The sequence below is a fragment of the Crocodylus porosus genome, unplaced genomic scaffold (assembly GCF_001723895.1).
Source record: "Crocodylus porosus isolate Cpor-Errol unplaced genomic scaffold, CroPor_comp1, whole genome shotgun sequence".
Lineage (NCBI taxonomy): Eukaryota > Metazoa > Chordata > Crocodylia > Crocodylidae > Crocodylus > Crocodylus porosus.
The window spans coordinates 9,237,602-9,252,766 of NW_017728925.1; the positions used below are offsets into that span (position 1 = coordinate 9,237,602).

A 15,165-nucleotide genomic window follows, 5' to 3' on the forward strand; every position below is an offset into this window, starting at 1 on the left:
GGCCCATTTAATGATAAAGAAATAGGTTTGTGGAGGCTTGGAATTATTTAGTTTCAGATGACTTTAAATAATTTCAACAGTGGTTTAAGTGGTAATGGATTAAATCAAATGCTTGTCATTTGCTGTGTGGATGCATGTGGGTTTTGGAGTAAAAAGCACTTCACATGCACTTATCAGCTCCAAATTCTGCAGTAGTCCTAGCCTGCATTATCCTGAGGAGGCCATGCAATGAGTTCCTGGAGCTGGGGTTTTGTTTTCATGTACAGCTAGGCAAAATAATGATCTTCCATTCTTTTAAAAAATGCTGTTCTGACTGGTGCACCTCTGTCCCTTAGGAGGTCTTTACTGACTCACATTCCTGCGTTGCACATAGTCTTCTGTTGTCCTTCACTGGCAAACAGCCTGCTATTGGCACTAACATGTCATTTTGCTTAACTCTTTGTTCTTACGCAGCCAGGTTACTTAGGAGAAGGAGGAATCTCAGCCTGCTGATATGGAAGTTATCCATTGCATTTTTTTGCCAGTTTTTCTCCCTACCTGCGCTATCATTGCATGTTTCTTCTAGTGCTACGGAACCGATTTTGTGAGGTGCTATCCAAACCTGTGATAAAAAACACCCTTGGAAGGAGGTGAGAACAACTGCTGGAGTGGGGAGGTCAAGGTGACAGTGAAGCAAACAAGTAGCTAGTACTGTAAGCAGAGGTCTGGACTTTCTACCTGCCTTGCTGTGCTCTGATAGTACCATTCCTGTGGTTTCCTCTCTTCTGTGCCTTTGCACTTGAATGATCAGCTTTGTCCTGCCCGGGTTAGACTGCATGTTGGGAGGGAGAGTTCCTGTGAGCCAGTGCGCCAGCCAGGCAGACTCTTCCTAACAGTGCAGTTGTAGCAATTGTGCTTGGAAAACCCTTTGACAAGTTCCAGCGTGTTGACCAAAGTGCTGCTTCCAGTGGGTAATTGGACAGATGGCTTGGATTATATAACTACCATGCCGAGAATGAGGGATCAAACCAAAGCTGTGGGGCCTGGTAATTCACACTGTTTACCATGACAGCGAGTACTGGTGGGAACCTGTCTGCACAAACTAAAAAGAAACTACATGGTCCAGTAGGTAGAGAACTAGTCTAGGGATGAGGACTGCAAAGCAGCAGCTTTTAGAGCCAGGTGCAGACTTGAGCATCCATATGCCATGTGCTGATTACAGTTTTTAGACCTGTTTGCTGGCCTCCCACCTCATAATGTGACAACGCCTGTCTTACCAAGGGGTTTCATATCAGTTTGGAGTCAATACTCGTAAACATAATACCTGCATTGCATTTACAGTAAACCCAAAGGGACACTTGTTTTCTTCTCTACCTCCTTAATTCCAGAGGAAGTGGTTTGCCAACAATAAGTCCAAGCATCCAGTGCTCCCTCCCCAGAATGTAATAGCTGGTCCAGTTCCCTACCTGAGAAGACACCGCTGAGTTTGATATTGGGCATCTTTTTATTAGAAAGAGTTAGCTTTTTAGCTTTCCTCCGCCTCGTGCTACAAAGCTGAGATAACTTAGTGGCAAACATAAGCATACGTGGTCGTGCCAAGTTACACAGTCTCTGCTGTTCGTACAAACAGTGGTGGGATGGGTTTTTTTGCCGTGTGTCTGGAGGGGCTGGCATAAGAGCAAGTCACTGCAAAAATAAGCCTCATTCCTGTCAGAGCAGACTGGGGCTTGAACGAGCTTCGCTTCTCCTCCAGCCCCCACCCCAGATCTGAGTGCTTATAAGCTTAGGTGCAGCTGGAATCCAAACTCCTTGGCTCTTTCCTGTTTTCAGAATGAGTCAAACCAAACCCTCCTGATCCATGCAATCCCAGGCTTTGGGAAATCTTGGATATGGACTCTGCAGTTCAAGATGTCTGATTTGCAAGCCCAACAAATGCTCCTGTCAAGGGCAACAAATCTGACCGTGTGGCCCTTTCATCGTCCATCTTGCCTGCTGCTGCTGGTCGCACCGCAATCAATGGGATTTTTGCCATTGCCCATTATGACATTGCGCTGAGACCCTGAGCACTCCGTGTGTGAATGTCATGGCCAGTGAGGGTTTCAGCTTTGGGCCTATGCAGTGCTGCACTTGAGAGAATTTTTTTTCTAAAATATATTTCCCTACGTTAGAAATAAGTAGGTTTTAATTATGAATATTAGTATTGTTAATCTTATTATCAACAACAACCACATGATGGAAAAAGATCCCAAATGCTTGCAGGCTTCACTTCGGCCATTTTCCATCTGGCCGCACAGTGTTTTATTACGCTGACCCAGCAGCTCGGCTCTCAGAATGAATAGTTCCAAGAATGGAAACTTTCCCTAAATTGAAACAGTTTGAGATCCCAAATGATAAAAGGTGTATTCTAGAAAAACAGTTCTCATGCCACCAGCTTCACCTCCTCCCTTCACCTCCCAAGCCACAAGTTCAGGATTCAGCATTCATCCCAAAGGGTTGGCTTTTGGCCCAAACTCTCAACTACCACTGTGTTTTTTAGCATTGCTCCATCACCTGGGAAGGAGTTCAGACACTGGCTATGGGCTGTGTGCAAGGACCCCTCCTCTAAGAAAAGTGAGCAGTTGAAGTTGATGGGGCTCTTCCCAGGATCAGAGGTCTGTACAAGTAACTTTGTAGGACTGCAGGTGTGGTTTGTCTAAGTGATGTGGGTAGTGGGAGAGGACAATATGTTTTACAACTGAACATAAAACTTACTTAAGAATTTACTTGTACTAGCCCTTTGTGGCAAAAGGCTTGAGCCATCTCGGTAGAACGAGCAATACTGGAAACAGCAGCAAAGACAACACACTGATGCTAATCCACAGTTTAATACTGTAAGCTGTGATAAAACCAGGGGTATCCTGTTTCCTCTGCTGGTGTAGGTATTTGGGAGGACAGGATCTTAGACCTGAGCTGCTTGTCTTGGCAAGCTATGGAGAACGGTTTGTTTTTCAAACATTTTGTTTGGAGTAAGTGTTTGTACAGCATCTAGCACAATGGGGCAGCACAAACTCAAGATGGATCTTGCAAGCCAAGCCAAACTGGGCCACTTCAGGGGAGTAGGAGGCCTCTGCAGCTATGCAAAGAGATGGCCACATGTGCTGCTGCCCTGTCAGGAGCTGTTTTGTCTAGCTAAATGTGCTCTGTGCTAGCTCACATGAAGCTTGCTTAGCACTGCACTGTGCAGTGTAGGCAGATGCTTTGTTCACAAGTAGAGGGTGTTAATCCTTTAACTGCATTATGCCATCTGGCCAAATACAGTAAGTCTCTCTAAGTCCTCTCTTATTGGTGGTAGCACTAGTCTGGTCAAGCTGAACGTATTGTGACAGTTAACGAGTTTCTTTACTTTCTCCTTTGCCTCAAAGTGGACAAAGAAATTGGGCTGGTCATCTTCACTTCTGCCAGGCACTGATTTGCCAGGCTGCCATGTACCTTCACCTTCTGGTTTTGAAGATTATGTGTTGGGGTTTCCAACATCCAGCCAGCTCCGGTACTTGTTGCTATCACTCCTGTATGAGAATGCCCCAAGTAATTAGGGTTGTATCTTCCGAACAATCCTGTGAGGTAGGAAAGTCTGCTAGGCTGCTTTTTTAACGAGCAGGGGAATGAGGCTCTGATTGTGAAGGGGGATTAAGTGACTTGCCTGGAGTCATCCAGGAATCCTGGTCCCATGAGACCCAGCCCAGTGTCTTGCAGACCATCCATCCTCCCTGTAGGGAAATGCTGGTTGAGAAACCAGCCTGGAACTCAACCTGTCTGCAGTTCAGTGGTTTCCAGCTGGGGTGGGGGAGAAACCTTACATTTTAAAATAACATTTTTTTTTTACAAGCATTACATTTGGGTCTAAGCTACTCAACAGCAGGCGCATCTACATGAGATGCTGTCTCCATAGCAACACATTATGGCGCTGTAGCATCGGTGGGCACAAACTGATGTCACTACTAAGTTGCTGTAGCAACACACTCCCTTGCTATAGCGTGTTGCTGCGGCGGTGTAGCAGCTAAAAATTACCCGAGCACTGTGGCACGGTGCAGTAACAGTTGCTACTGCATTTCCATACTGCACGAAGGAACAGCGCCGAAGGGGCACGTATAGACACGCCCAGCGTTCCTGAAATAAGAAACTGCATGGTTCGGGTGCCTCGGTTCATAATTACAAGCATTGGCAGAAAAGTCGCAGAGGGACTTAAGATGATTGGGGTCTCTGTAGTGTCCCTCTGGCCCATATCTAAGCTCTTGGTTGGGGTGCCAGCAAAGCAAGAACTGCAAAGAGGCCGTGTCATTTCCAAGTGAATTTCCTTAAGCTGTTAGTGACCCAGGCAATCAGATGGCCTGATCCAAACCCCATTTCAGTCAAAGGGAGTCCTTCCATCTGGATTCAGTGGAGTTTGGATCAGGCGGTGCTGCCTGTTTGCCTAAGCTCCCAGGTTTCTCAGAGGTGGGCATGTGTCTAGGTACATAAGCAGATAGCATGAATCATTTATAGGAGGGAGTGTAAAACATGGAAGAGTAAGATCATGTATCTGCTTCCACATGGCAGAGGAAGGGCAAGGTGCCCATATCTCTTCCCTGAGAAGCAACAGTGCAGAACTGTGGCAAAGCCTAAAGGCAGAGGGACAGCCTCCCCCATCATTTGGGGCAAGAGGAAATTGCTTAGATTCTGGCTCTGGAAGGAGAAGCAGGTGAAGGCTTTTATTGTGCCTGGAAAGGCTCGATGTCTGTAGTCAAGAGCATGGATGAACGTGACGGGAAAGCCAGGGGTCTGTCTGCAGCTTCGTTCCTTGCGGAGTGACTTAACTCTTACACCTCTGGACACTGAGCCATGCCTGCCTGCCCCCATGCCCACCTGAAAAGAGCCTCGTGTCTGCTTTATTCAGATGCTGCCAGAAACCCAGGCTGCCAGAATAAGCGCCATTTGTTTATTTTATTCTCCCACACTTTCTTTTTTTGAGCGCCTCCTCTCTTCCCCTATCCCCTTCTTTTTTCTTAAATTATTTGACTTGCAAGCTGCATCCCTTGAGGAGACTTGCTGGGCAGTATCTCACCTGGTATAAGCCAACTGGCAGACCTCGCCTTTCACAACAAGACAGGAGGGCCAGGCGGTTGGAGCAGCTTTACCTTGAGCCAACAGGAAAATAAAATCCTATTTTTGGAGAAGGATTCTAGCGGCCTCAAGACCTGCCAGGACTCCTCAGAGCAGCAGCTGCCAGATTGCCTCCCTTACTCCAGCAGGGAAAGAGTTTTAAACAGAATCAGATGTTGTGTGTACACACACACACCTCTGAAACAGTCTTTGAGGTGTGTCAGATCTAGTGGTCTCACCTCTTATTTTTCCCCTTTTCGTTTCCCCAAGGATTGTTGATCCCCAGGACCAGGTCACACGTTCTCGTGTGCCTCTGCAGGGCACTTCCAATAATGGTGGCAAAGGGACCAGGGTGCCATTTGTTCCTTTCAGAGTAAAAGGAGAGGGAGTGTCTCGTGTTGAGCACCGTCATATAAATGGAGAGGGGGCAATAGTGCATGCATGTCCATCTGTCTATCTGAGCCTGGCTGTCAGGTGAGTCTGGTGCATCAGAGGATGCCTTTCAGAGGGAAGTGTTCGTCAGAGCTTAAGACACTGTCCTAGGAGATGGCAGACATGGGTCCCATTACCAGCCCTGCCCCAAATCCCCTGCGAGACTTGGCCTGAGTCACTTAGCCTCTGTGCCCTATTTCCCATCTGTAAATGTCACTTCCCTGCATCAGCAGGATGTTGCGAGCATATGCGCAGGACTGCCTGGAGGGTGCCCAGGTCTGCACTGATGGGGCCAAGTGAGGACCTGAGATATCTAGGCATAGTGGCTTTATCTGCTCCTGCTCGCATGCTGTCCTTCGAAATCCCACTGCTCTCAGGGAGCTTCTCCCCACTCCCCGCTCCCCCTGCTCTCTCTCAGACAATGTGAAATCCATTCAGGGTTGGGGCTTTTTTTCTTGTTTTTGAGGTTTTTGTATTTCTTAGCTGGAAACTAGAGCCAAAAGTTTTGTCATGCTGACTTCAGCAGTCTGCAGAGGAGCCCCATTGGCACTTGGCCAGAAAAACTTGTTAGTCAGAAGTTTCCCTCTCTGCTCCACTACTCTCTGTTGTCTCCTCCCAGTCCCTGGCTCTGGATCGTGTCGCGGGCAGGGCGTATATCTGCGCATTTCACGGTGATGGTTGTCTGCTTGATCCCAGTTCTTGAGCATGCTTTCCAGGGGCTGTGCTTCAGAGAGAAACAGCTGCAGTCTCCATGCGGCACTCACGAGTTGGAACGGTGGAGGTTTGAACGACTACAAGAACGGGGCCTTTCTCTGTTCTCCTGGGGAGAAGGGGAGGGGTCAGCGAATTTTAACTGTGTGAGCTGATTAATCTGCTTCACAAATCTTATGTAATTGGCCTTCACCCTTTATGCCTTAAAATCACCAAAGTTAGGAAAGAATTGCACGCCTCCAATTTGGCCTATAGGACTCTTGGAGTGTGCACGGAAGTGCTCCATGCACGTTTTACAGCAGTGTAATTTAGAGCACTTTTTATAGCACTGTGAAGTTACAGTGCTCTTAAACAGGACACAAGTGCAGTGTTGGTGGGGGGAGCTCTTAGCCTCCCTGCACTTCCCAGGCTAGAAGTCAGGGGCACTTTGCAGCCTCCTGGGGTTTCTCCACTGGCCAGAAATTTGACCAGTGTACAGAAGTTATTTAAAGTGTAAAATGCAGCACTTCAACTTTAACAAAGGTTAATTTAAAATGCTGTACCCATGTTTAAGTGCTGTAAAGCCATGCACTTCTGTTAAGTCCGGGCAATAAAGCACTTTAAATGGCAAAAAAAGCAACTTGTGTACACCCCCTTGGGGCATAGAGCAGAACTGAGTGGATGTGATAGAGTTTATGGACACTAGAAGGAGGCATATAATAGGAGGAGTCTGGGGAAGAAGAGGAGGTAACATCCCCCTCTAATCCCTCCGCTTCAGTCCAAACCCATTCTGGGTAGCGCTGAATTTGTGGCATTTCCAAAGCTATGGGATATGGCCGGTGTGCAGGAGCAAGCAGGAAGAGATCATCTCTGCAGGCACAAACCGCAGATGTATGTGAGATCTTATACACTTCCTCAATCCAAAAGAAATAAAAAAATAATCAACTTTCAAAATACAGGAGTGATCATAATTCACTGCAGTGTATCCAGTCACTCCTGGTTAGTGCTTTAAGAAATGTTAAGTACCTGGGCCGTCAGTGTTGGAATAGCGCAGTTACTGAGGCAGCCGAGACTGCAGCGTGGCAGTCCTCTGAAGTAACATGAAGCTGCGTAGTTTGGGAGAAGAGAGAAGTGATGTCAGTGAGCAGAGAGCACTCGTCCAGTGGCCCCCTAGCTTGGCTAGTCTACCAGTTAGTGCTGATGGCCCTGTTCTGGGATCAGGATGTTTATTGGCATTCTGGCTTTCTCCCTTCAAGTTGAATAATAACAGGGCTACCAGTGTCTGGGCTCTCCGCTCAGACGCTTACACGCTGACGTACTTTGTTTTGTGTGAGGCGGTATTGTGGCATACCGGAGAGAGCATTGCACAAGAGCCCACGAGATGTGGGGTCTGTTCCCAGCTCTGCCACAGCCTGCTAGGTCCTGTCAACAGACAGAGGATTTCTTTGCGCCTCAGTTTCCCCACCCATAAAACAAGGATAATTGTACTGACCTCCTTGGAGCATTTTGAGATCTACTGCTGAAAAGAACTTGGTACAGTTATTATTATTAGTCCCTCACTGCCCAAGTGGTTCACAATCTTTGAAGCATTTATCCTCCTCCCCTTAGAGGTTGGGCAATACTGGACAGAGAGGCTGGGCAATACTGGACAGAGATTTGAGGCACAGAGAAACTAAGAGCTTGTTTATATGAAAAAGTTACAACAGCATCCACTAAGGTGTCGACTGCTATAATTATACTGCAAGCCAAAAACAACGCAGAGATGGAGCTTGATGTGGCTCCTCTAGTCACTGGATTGTAAAGCAGAAGGAGGAAAGAGGATAATTATGCCAATATAACTGACCATGTAGGCAGCCTTATTGTGGTATAATAATGCTTCTTTCCAGGATAGTTTATGTCACTTTGAAAGTGGTTCAAGCTAAACTGAAAAAAAGCCAGTTTTATTTTGGAATAAGAGTATTCATATGAGGACTTCTGAGGATATAGCTGTATTGATATAGTATATATAGTGGTCTCCAACATTCATGGGTTCATGGGCAGCAATGCTGAGCATGTAATGCCCCATGGGTAATCTCATAGTAATGAAACATCCATCATTAGAAAGCAAAATTGTTTGTGGCATCAAAGAAACATCAGAAGGTCGTGTCCCAGAGGTGCTGGTTAGGGAACCCTGCATTACTAGCAGAAGTTTCCTCAGTAGGACATCCCTTAGCAACTTGCCCGAAGTCCTGTCAAATGTCAGGAGCAGAGCAGGGAAACGAATCTAGGACTCCTGAGTCCCCAGATATAACCTGATCTTCCTCTTTCTGAGGCAGTTTGAGAGTAAACCCAGGTTACTCGGAGAACCTGTGCTATGGTGCTTTCCTGGTGAAGGGGCAGTGCTATTTAAGTATTATGAGCTATGATAGGGGAGCATGCAGCATAATGTCCTTTCTGTGAACATTCATATTTTCCTTGGATAGTCTTCTTGACCATAAACAAAAGACTATTCCAAGGCAGCGCTTTTTTGACTGAGCTCTGAGTTTTCCGTATACATCGCCATACTACCCTTATTGCTTCAGTATGTAGGAGAGTCTACACTTTTTCCTAACTTTTTTTTTGAAGACAGCCCATTTTTATACCTTTGCTGGCTGATGTTAGAAAGCTGCTTCCAGCAGTTGGTCACCACAGTGTCTTGGCCTGTGCACAGGCTTGGGAGAGGCAGTGCCCAGTTGGAAAGGTTCACAACTTTCCCTTTTGCACTGATGCCCTTAAAGTGTGCAACCTGAACCCAACCAAGAGAACAATCAGTTTGCATCCTTTTGCTAATGTGGCTCAGCTTGCTATGGGTGATTGGTACAGAAGAAATGAAAGCACGGCTCCAGTGAAGACAATGGCAAACCTCCCACGGCTTTAAAGAGAGCCTGGATTTCACTGTGGGTGTGAATAACCTTCTAGTCACCTAACTGTACTGGTCTCTGGTTGAAAACTTTTAGGAAAGAACATGAAATCTCAAATAACACCTCAATTTCAGGGTTTTGCTCACCATTTCTTCTTGTTCTGTCCACTGTGAACATCTCGTGTCAGTCTTGCTGATGGCTTTCCAAATGGTATGTTGCTGTTGGCCACTGTATTTTGCTTTCTCTAGACTTGACTTTCCAAAGAAGCCTGTGTCTGTAGCGCTGAGAGGAGCTGGTCGGGTGCAGCTACACTGCATGCCAGCAATTAAGCTACCAAAAGCCTGTGGGGTGAGAGAAAGAGAAAACAAAATAGAAGCTGCTTGGAAAGGACTGTTACACCATCACGTTCTGGCTCCCAAGTATTGTACATGAGCCTATTTTTTATTCTTTTTGTAGCTTGTGTCAGATCAGATGAGCTGACCCGGCATTCGGAGCCTGACTCGCTTTCTGCAAAGCTCTTCCCTTCCCAATCTGCTTCTCTTTGAGGCATGTACACGATTCCCCTTCACTCAACCAGAATGGAGTCTCCCTCTCCCCCTTCCCCATCTCCAGACGCTCTCCTCTGGCCTTGCAGAGCACAGTAATATCACCCACTGCACCCTAACTTCAGATCAGGCTTCATCTTTTGGAGCCAGATAGGTGGATTAAGGCAGTTTTGCAGTTACTTACTTGAATCCGTGTGTGTGCGTGCACGTGCGTGTGTATGGTTCTCATCACTATAGCACTGGCACATGCAACTTTTTTTTAGGAAGACTGGATGTGACCATACAGTCAGCTGCTCAGAGTCTCCACTAGGCTCTTGCCTGAAGAGTGCAAAGCAGTTGGGCTCTAGCTCTAGTTATCATCCACAGAGTGCTTGCCTAATAGAACAGCAAGTACCAGGTTACCTCTACTACTACTGCTGTAAAAAGCATGGCAGAGGGAGGTCTGTGTAATGTCCTTTGGGACTGCTGCACCCCCGGGGTAATTTTAGATCAGTCCACAGACCACTCACAACTTGAGTCAGCACAGAATCAGTAAGCTGCAACCACCTCTGATGCCCGTTATGCATCCCCATGCTGGGCAGAATAAGACCACAGTCATCTTAAACAAAACAACCTTCTCCTTGAAGATATAGTACAGTTGTAGCTCCTGTAGTTTTCTGACTGGGGACAGAATAAGAAAGGAGAAGAACAAGTGGATTTCATTTCTCTGATGATGGGCTCAGGCTTTTCCACCATAAAGTTGACCTTGTATCAAATTCTGCTAGGTTTTTATGGAGGCAAAGAGTCAGTCTGGAGGTAAGAGAGGGAAACTGTTCGACTGTCTTGTTCTGGTTCCTGAGCATCTTGAATGAGCCCTTCTTCCATTTAGTGTCTTTCATAAAATGAGGTGATGCACAGCTCTGTGCAGTACATGGTTCAATTTGGATCATTGACTTACCTCTCCCCCCAGCATAGCAGAGCTCAAATTGCTCCTGAGCAGGGAAATTACCCTGTTGAAACAAATATACTACTAGCTCTCACAGCAAGTGCAGGAAAGAGAATTTAGGCTCTGAACCTGCTGAGTGCTAAGGAACTGAGGGTGCTGAAAGCCAACACAAATAATCTTCTCTGCAATTTATCTTACAGGGAGGGAGCTTAGAAGGTGAAATCCATGACTAGACACTACCAAAAACTTAGAAATAGGCCTTACTTGGTGTCTAGCCTTTGTGCTGGTTACCATTTCAGATTCCTGCATTTCATCTCTGATTGTAGTTATCTCATGGCCTCCCATTGCTACCTGACCAAAGGAGAGAAGGAGCAGGTGTCCAGACAAGCACAGCTAAAGCAAAGGAATTCCTCCAGGAGCAGGAGAAGCAATTGCAATCTCTCAAATGGAGTCAGCAGGGTACACAATCCTGCCTGTCTAGGAGATGAACATGGGCAGCTGGAGGCTAATACCAGCCCATATAGAGCCTCGCTGCCTTGTCTTCTTCATAGCTTGACACTGGGGCTTTGGTAGGCAATGTGTGGGGGTCTCCAGATTTGAATACCAACTGTACGATTGCTGCACATGGCCAGCTTCTGAAGTCGAACGTGCATAGAAGCTAAATTTCCATCTCAAAAAGGACAGAGTCAGGATTTTGCTATGCACTCTGAGCCAAGGCAGGTCAGTCAAGCCCTAATTGGCTCTAATTGGCACTGCCTCAAGCTGTTAAATTCTTTTCCTGCAGTCAAACGTCACTGGGAAAGGTGTAAAATTCTTTCCTGCCTTCTGTAAACAGCCATGCACGCCTTTTCCAGTACAGCTCTTCCCAGTGAAAGCCCTACTGATCTGCATGGGTGAGGGGGCACCTACATTAGCCCAAAGAGAAAGCTGACTTTTGGAAGTCGCATCTGCTGTAAGCAGCACGCAGTCACAACAGTTAGGAAAATCCAGATCCCACTGAATTTAAAGGCAAACGATCCTCCTTTTCTTTTTCTTGTCCAGCTTCCTAAAAACGCATGCATCTGAACAGCACTTCTGACCAGGCTATATACCATTGATATTACCAAGACATGTTTTTGGTTTAACTCTATTCCTGAGCTATCCATTGATCTAGTAGGTAGTTTCTGTTAGTGGCATTGCCAATAAGGGAGCTCCCAACTTCTGTTTGCTAGCCTCACTTATCACTTGACATCTCAACTCAATGACGTGTTATTTAGGGAAAGGACCATACATTTCTTCTTTGATGTGGCCAGCAGGGACTTCAGCAGTACTGCAACAGTAGCTTGCAGGGACCTCAACAGTATTAACATCATTGGAAGCCTCTAACTTCCTGGTTTAATGCAGAATCATAGAAAATTAGGGCCAGAAGGACCCTCAAGAGGTCGTTTAATCTAGTTTCTCAACCCGTGGCACAACCCAAAAGTGGGTCACAAGAATATATGAAAGGTTCATGAACAAACTTTAAAAACGGATCAACAAACATTAAAAATGGATTCTCCTTTAAATGAGAAAAAACATGGGAAACTGTGGGTTTTCCCTTGCAGGCTGCTTGGGGCCCCTCCATGCCTCACCCCCCACCCCATGCACACCCTCCTGCCCCAGGCTTACCAACCCCTGTCCACACACTGGGGAGCTGGAGCCTGGGGGTGGGGAGCAGTGGATCGGGAGTGAGGGGCACCAGCAGGGCCAGGGCGCTGTTTTCTACTTAAAATATTTACTGGCCATCAATGTTTACAAATGGGTCCTGGTGCCAAAAAGGTTGAGATCCAGTGATCTAGTCCAACCCCTTACTCAAAGCAGGACCATCCCCAACTATCTTATCCCAGCCAAGGCTTTGACTACCTGAGTCTTAAAAACCTTTAGGGATGGAGACTCCACAACCTCTGTGAGTAACTTGTTCCAGTGCTTTACTACCTGCCTAGTGAGAAAGTTTTACCTAATATCTAACCTAAACTTCCCTTGCTGCAACTTGAGATCACTGCTCCTTGTTTTATGTGCCACCACTGAGAACAGTCCAGCTCCATCCTCTTCGTTACCACCCGTCAGGTAGTTGAAGGCTGCTATTAAATCCCCTCTCAATCTTCTCTTCTCCAGCCTCAGTAAGCCCAGTTCCTTCAGTCTCTCTTCATAAGTCAAGTTCGTCTACCCTCTAACCATTTTTTTTGTCCGCCACTGGACTTTCTCTAATTTGTCCATGTCCTTTCTTGACGAACAACTTCTTTTCATTCCCTCTGATTATATTCAGGTAAGGAATTCAACACTGTTTTTCTATGGTGTCACTTCTTCAAAACCTGCCAGCTTATCTACACGATGGGCAAAATGTTGATTTCCCCCTTTCCAGAGACCTCCACTATCCTAACTGGAGCCTCAAAAGCCATGTCCAGAATATGAAATTATGACCACTGCTTATAACCAGTGATAGCAAAGGGTGCAGCTAATCATGGCTTTGGATATGGCTTTATTTGCAAGAATAGCTGAGGACAAGCCAGGTTCAGACACTGCAAGTTTTTGACCACAGCTGCTCAGTGCTTAGCTAAGTTTGTCCTCAGCTACCTCCTTGCTGACATCTGTTATCTGCAATTTTTACATGACCTGGATAACACTGAAAACTCCCTTTTTTCTACAGTGATTTCATCTTCTTCCAGATCCTATTGGTTAACACCTGGTTCCTGGCCAATGGGTACAAGTGATATTACAAATACATTCTCACTTCAGCACTCGCACTGGCCAGTGCGGTAAGGACACAACCTCATGATGTCCTGCAGGGCCCTGCAGAGCTTCTTCCTCAAGCTAGCGTGTTTGCGTTATAGGAATTATTTTAATCATAACTTGCAAGTTCATGTAACCACTGCGATTATGTGTATTCAGTTCTGCTTTGTCACCTGCCAGCTTGCAAAATGTTGCACTGAGCAGAATGGGACTAGCGCTAAGATGTCTGTTTTCTTCCCCCAATATGTGGCAATAACCAAGGTTTGTGTTTGCCTCCTTCTCTCAGGGTTTTCCTGGTGACTTTGGGGAACGAGGACCTCCAGGCATTGATGGGAATCCAGTAAGTTGCCAAATCTTCATCATTTTTCTCCTCTTTCCCATTTCACTTTACAGCATATACTCTGTAATGCTGGGCGACTGAACTGCAAGGGAAGTTCTCCGCTAACTCTGGATTCCACTTTTCTCTCGGCCCTTTCCTTTTGTTGCACCCCAGTTCTGCTGAATACTTTCTTGGCCTGAGCGTGTGACTGTGAGGAATCCAAAGCATGGACATGGAACGGTTTTGGTCTTTATCTTTCTGTATGCTGGTCATTCAAATATCTTCTGTATCAATTTGTACACCCTGGGCTCCATCCAAGGCCTGCTAAAAAGTCACCAGGACTTCTTTTTCCTAACATTGTAAAGTCTGAGTCATGTAGGTGTCACACAGAAACTGGGCCGAACGTGGCAGGTCACCGTCTGGCTTTTACAGCATCCTAAGTTCTGTCCTTTTCAGACTTTTGAAGACAGTTTTTCTCAGCAGTCACTGCTTATGGGAACAGCTGAGGAGTTGTGCAGAGCTATTGGTGGAGATAAAGAGACAACTGGTTAACCATGCTGCTTTAGGGAATAGCCAACGTCTGTCCTTTTCACTACTCCCCTTGGACGAGGAAGAACTGGCTTGGCTAACATTCAGCTCCACTCACTTCTCAGCGAGTAAGGCTAAAACTGAAAGGGGCTGTTCTCTTTGCTGCATCTCATTTTTCACACCCGGGAACACTCAACCTGGCTTCACAGCCCATCAAGTCATTATAAAATATGCATCCAGAGTACTTTCAGGAAGCTGTAAGATCCTTTCTCATCTAAAGTAAACTTTAATACAAGCGAAGACGGTGTCAGGATGCCAGCTCTGGAACCAGAAAGCTCCAGGGAATAGATGCAGCATAGGAAGTGGCTGACCAAGCTTCACACTGCCTTGTAGACGTGCCCCAGCCTTGGTCTCAGATTGCGAGTGAGAGATTTCTGGAGGCCATGCAGGTTTTGGAGTCCTGCAGATTTTCAAATTGCCCTGGCTTTCAAGAAGTGGACATTTCTCATGGGAACGGAAACTCTCCAGCATGTGTTATATTCCAGCTGGATGTTAGTAATATTTAATCTCTATTAGAACCAAGCAAAATAATTCAGACTCAATAATATGTTCACCACAGTTTTTCTGCTCACAAACTGTTTCCTAATGGACTTCAGAAGTTCTGAAATGTATGAATTGTTCAAAATTGTTTGCGACTCTTTATTTATTCCTCCTGATTAGCATATGAACAGCTCCTGGCTGCTTCTTGTAGTTAGTGGTGCCCGGGCCATTTATCAATACTTGCACAGCATTGCTTCTGTGCCTTGTGCAAGTCAAGTCATCCAAACAAGGCAACTGATTCAGCAACATCTTGAAATTTCTGTTCAGCACTAATTCATTTTTCACAAGAAAGTAATCCCTGCTGGTCAAGCTTGGTAGCGCCGACTTTCATGGGAAGTGAACACAAGAACTTCATGAACACCGTTGGTTCAGACCTGTAGGTTTTAAAGGATTATTCTTAAA

General features: G+C 46.1%; 1 protein-coding gene across 1 annotated transcript in view; it reads left to right on the top strand.

Moving 5' to 3' along the window:
• The window catches only part of COL27A1 (collagen type XXVII alpha 1 chain), a 215,874-nt gene that overhangs the window by 66,723 nt on the left and 133,986 nt on the right, over positions 1 to 15,165 (top strand). Inside the window, exon 12 of the mRNA XM_019540657.1 lies at positions 13,603 to 13,656. Coding sequence (XP_019396202.1) covers positions 13,603 to 13,656 — 54 coding nt within the window. The remainder of the gene's footprint in view (positions 1 to 13,602; positions 13,657 to 15,165) is intronic.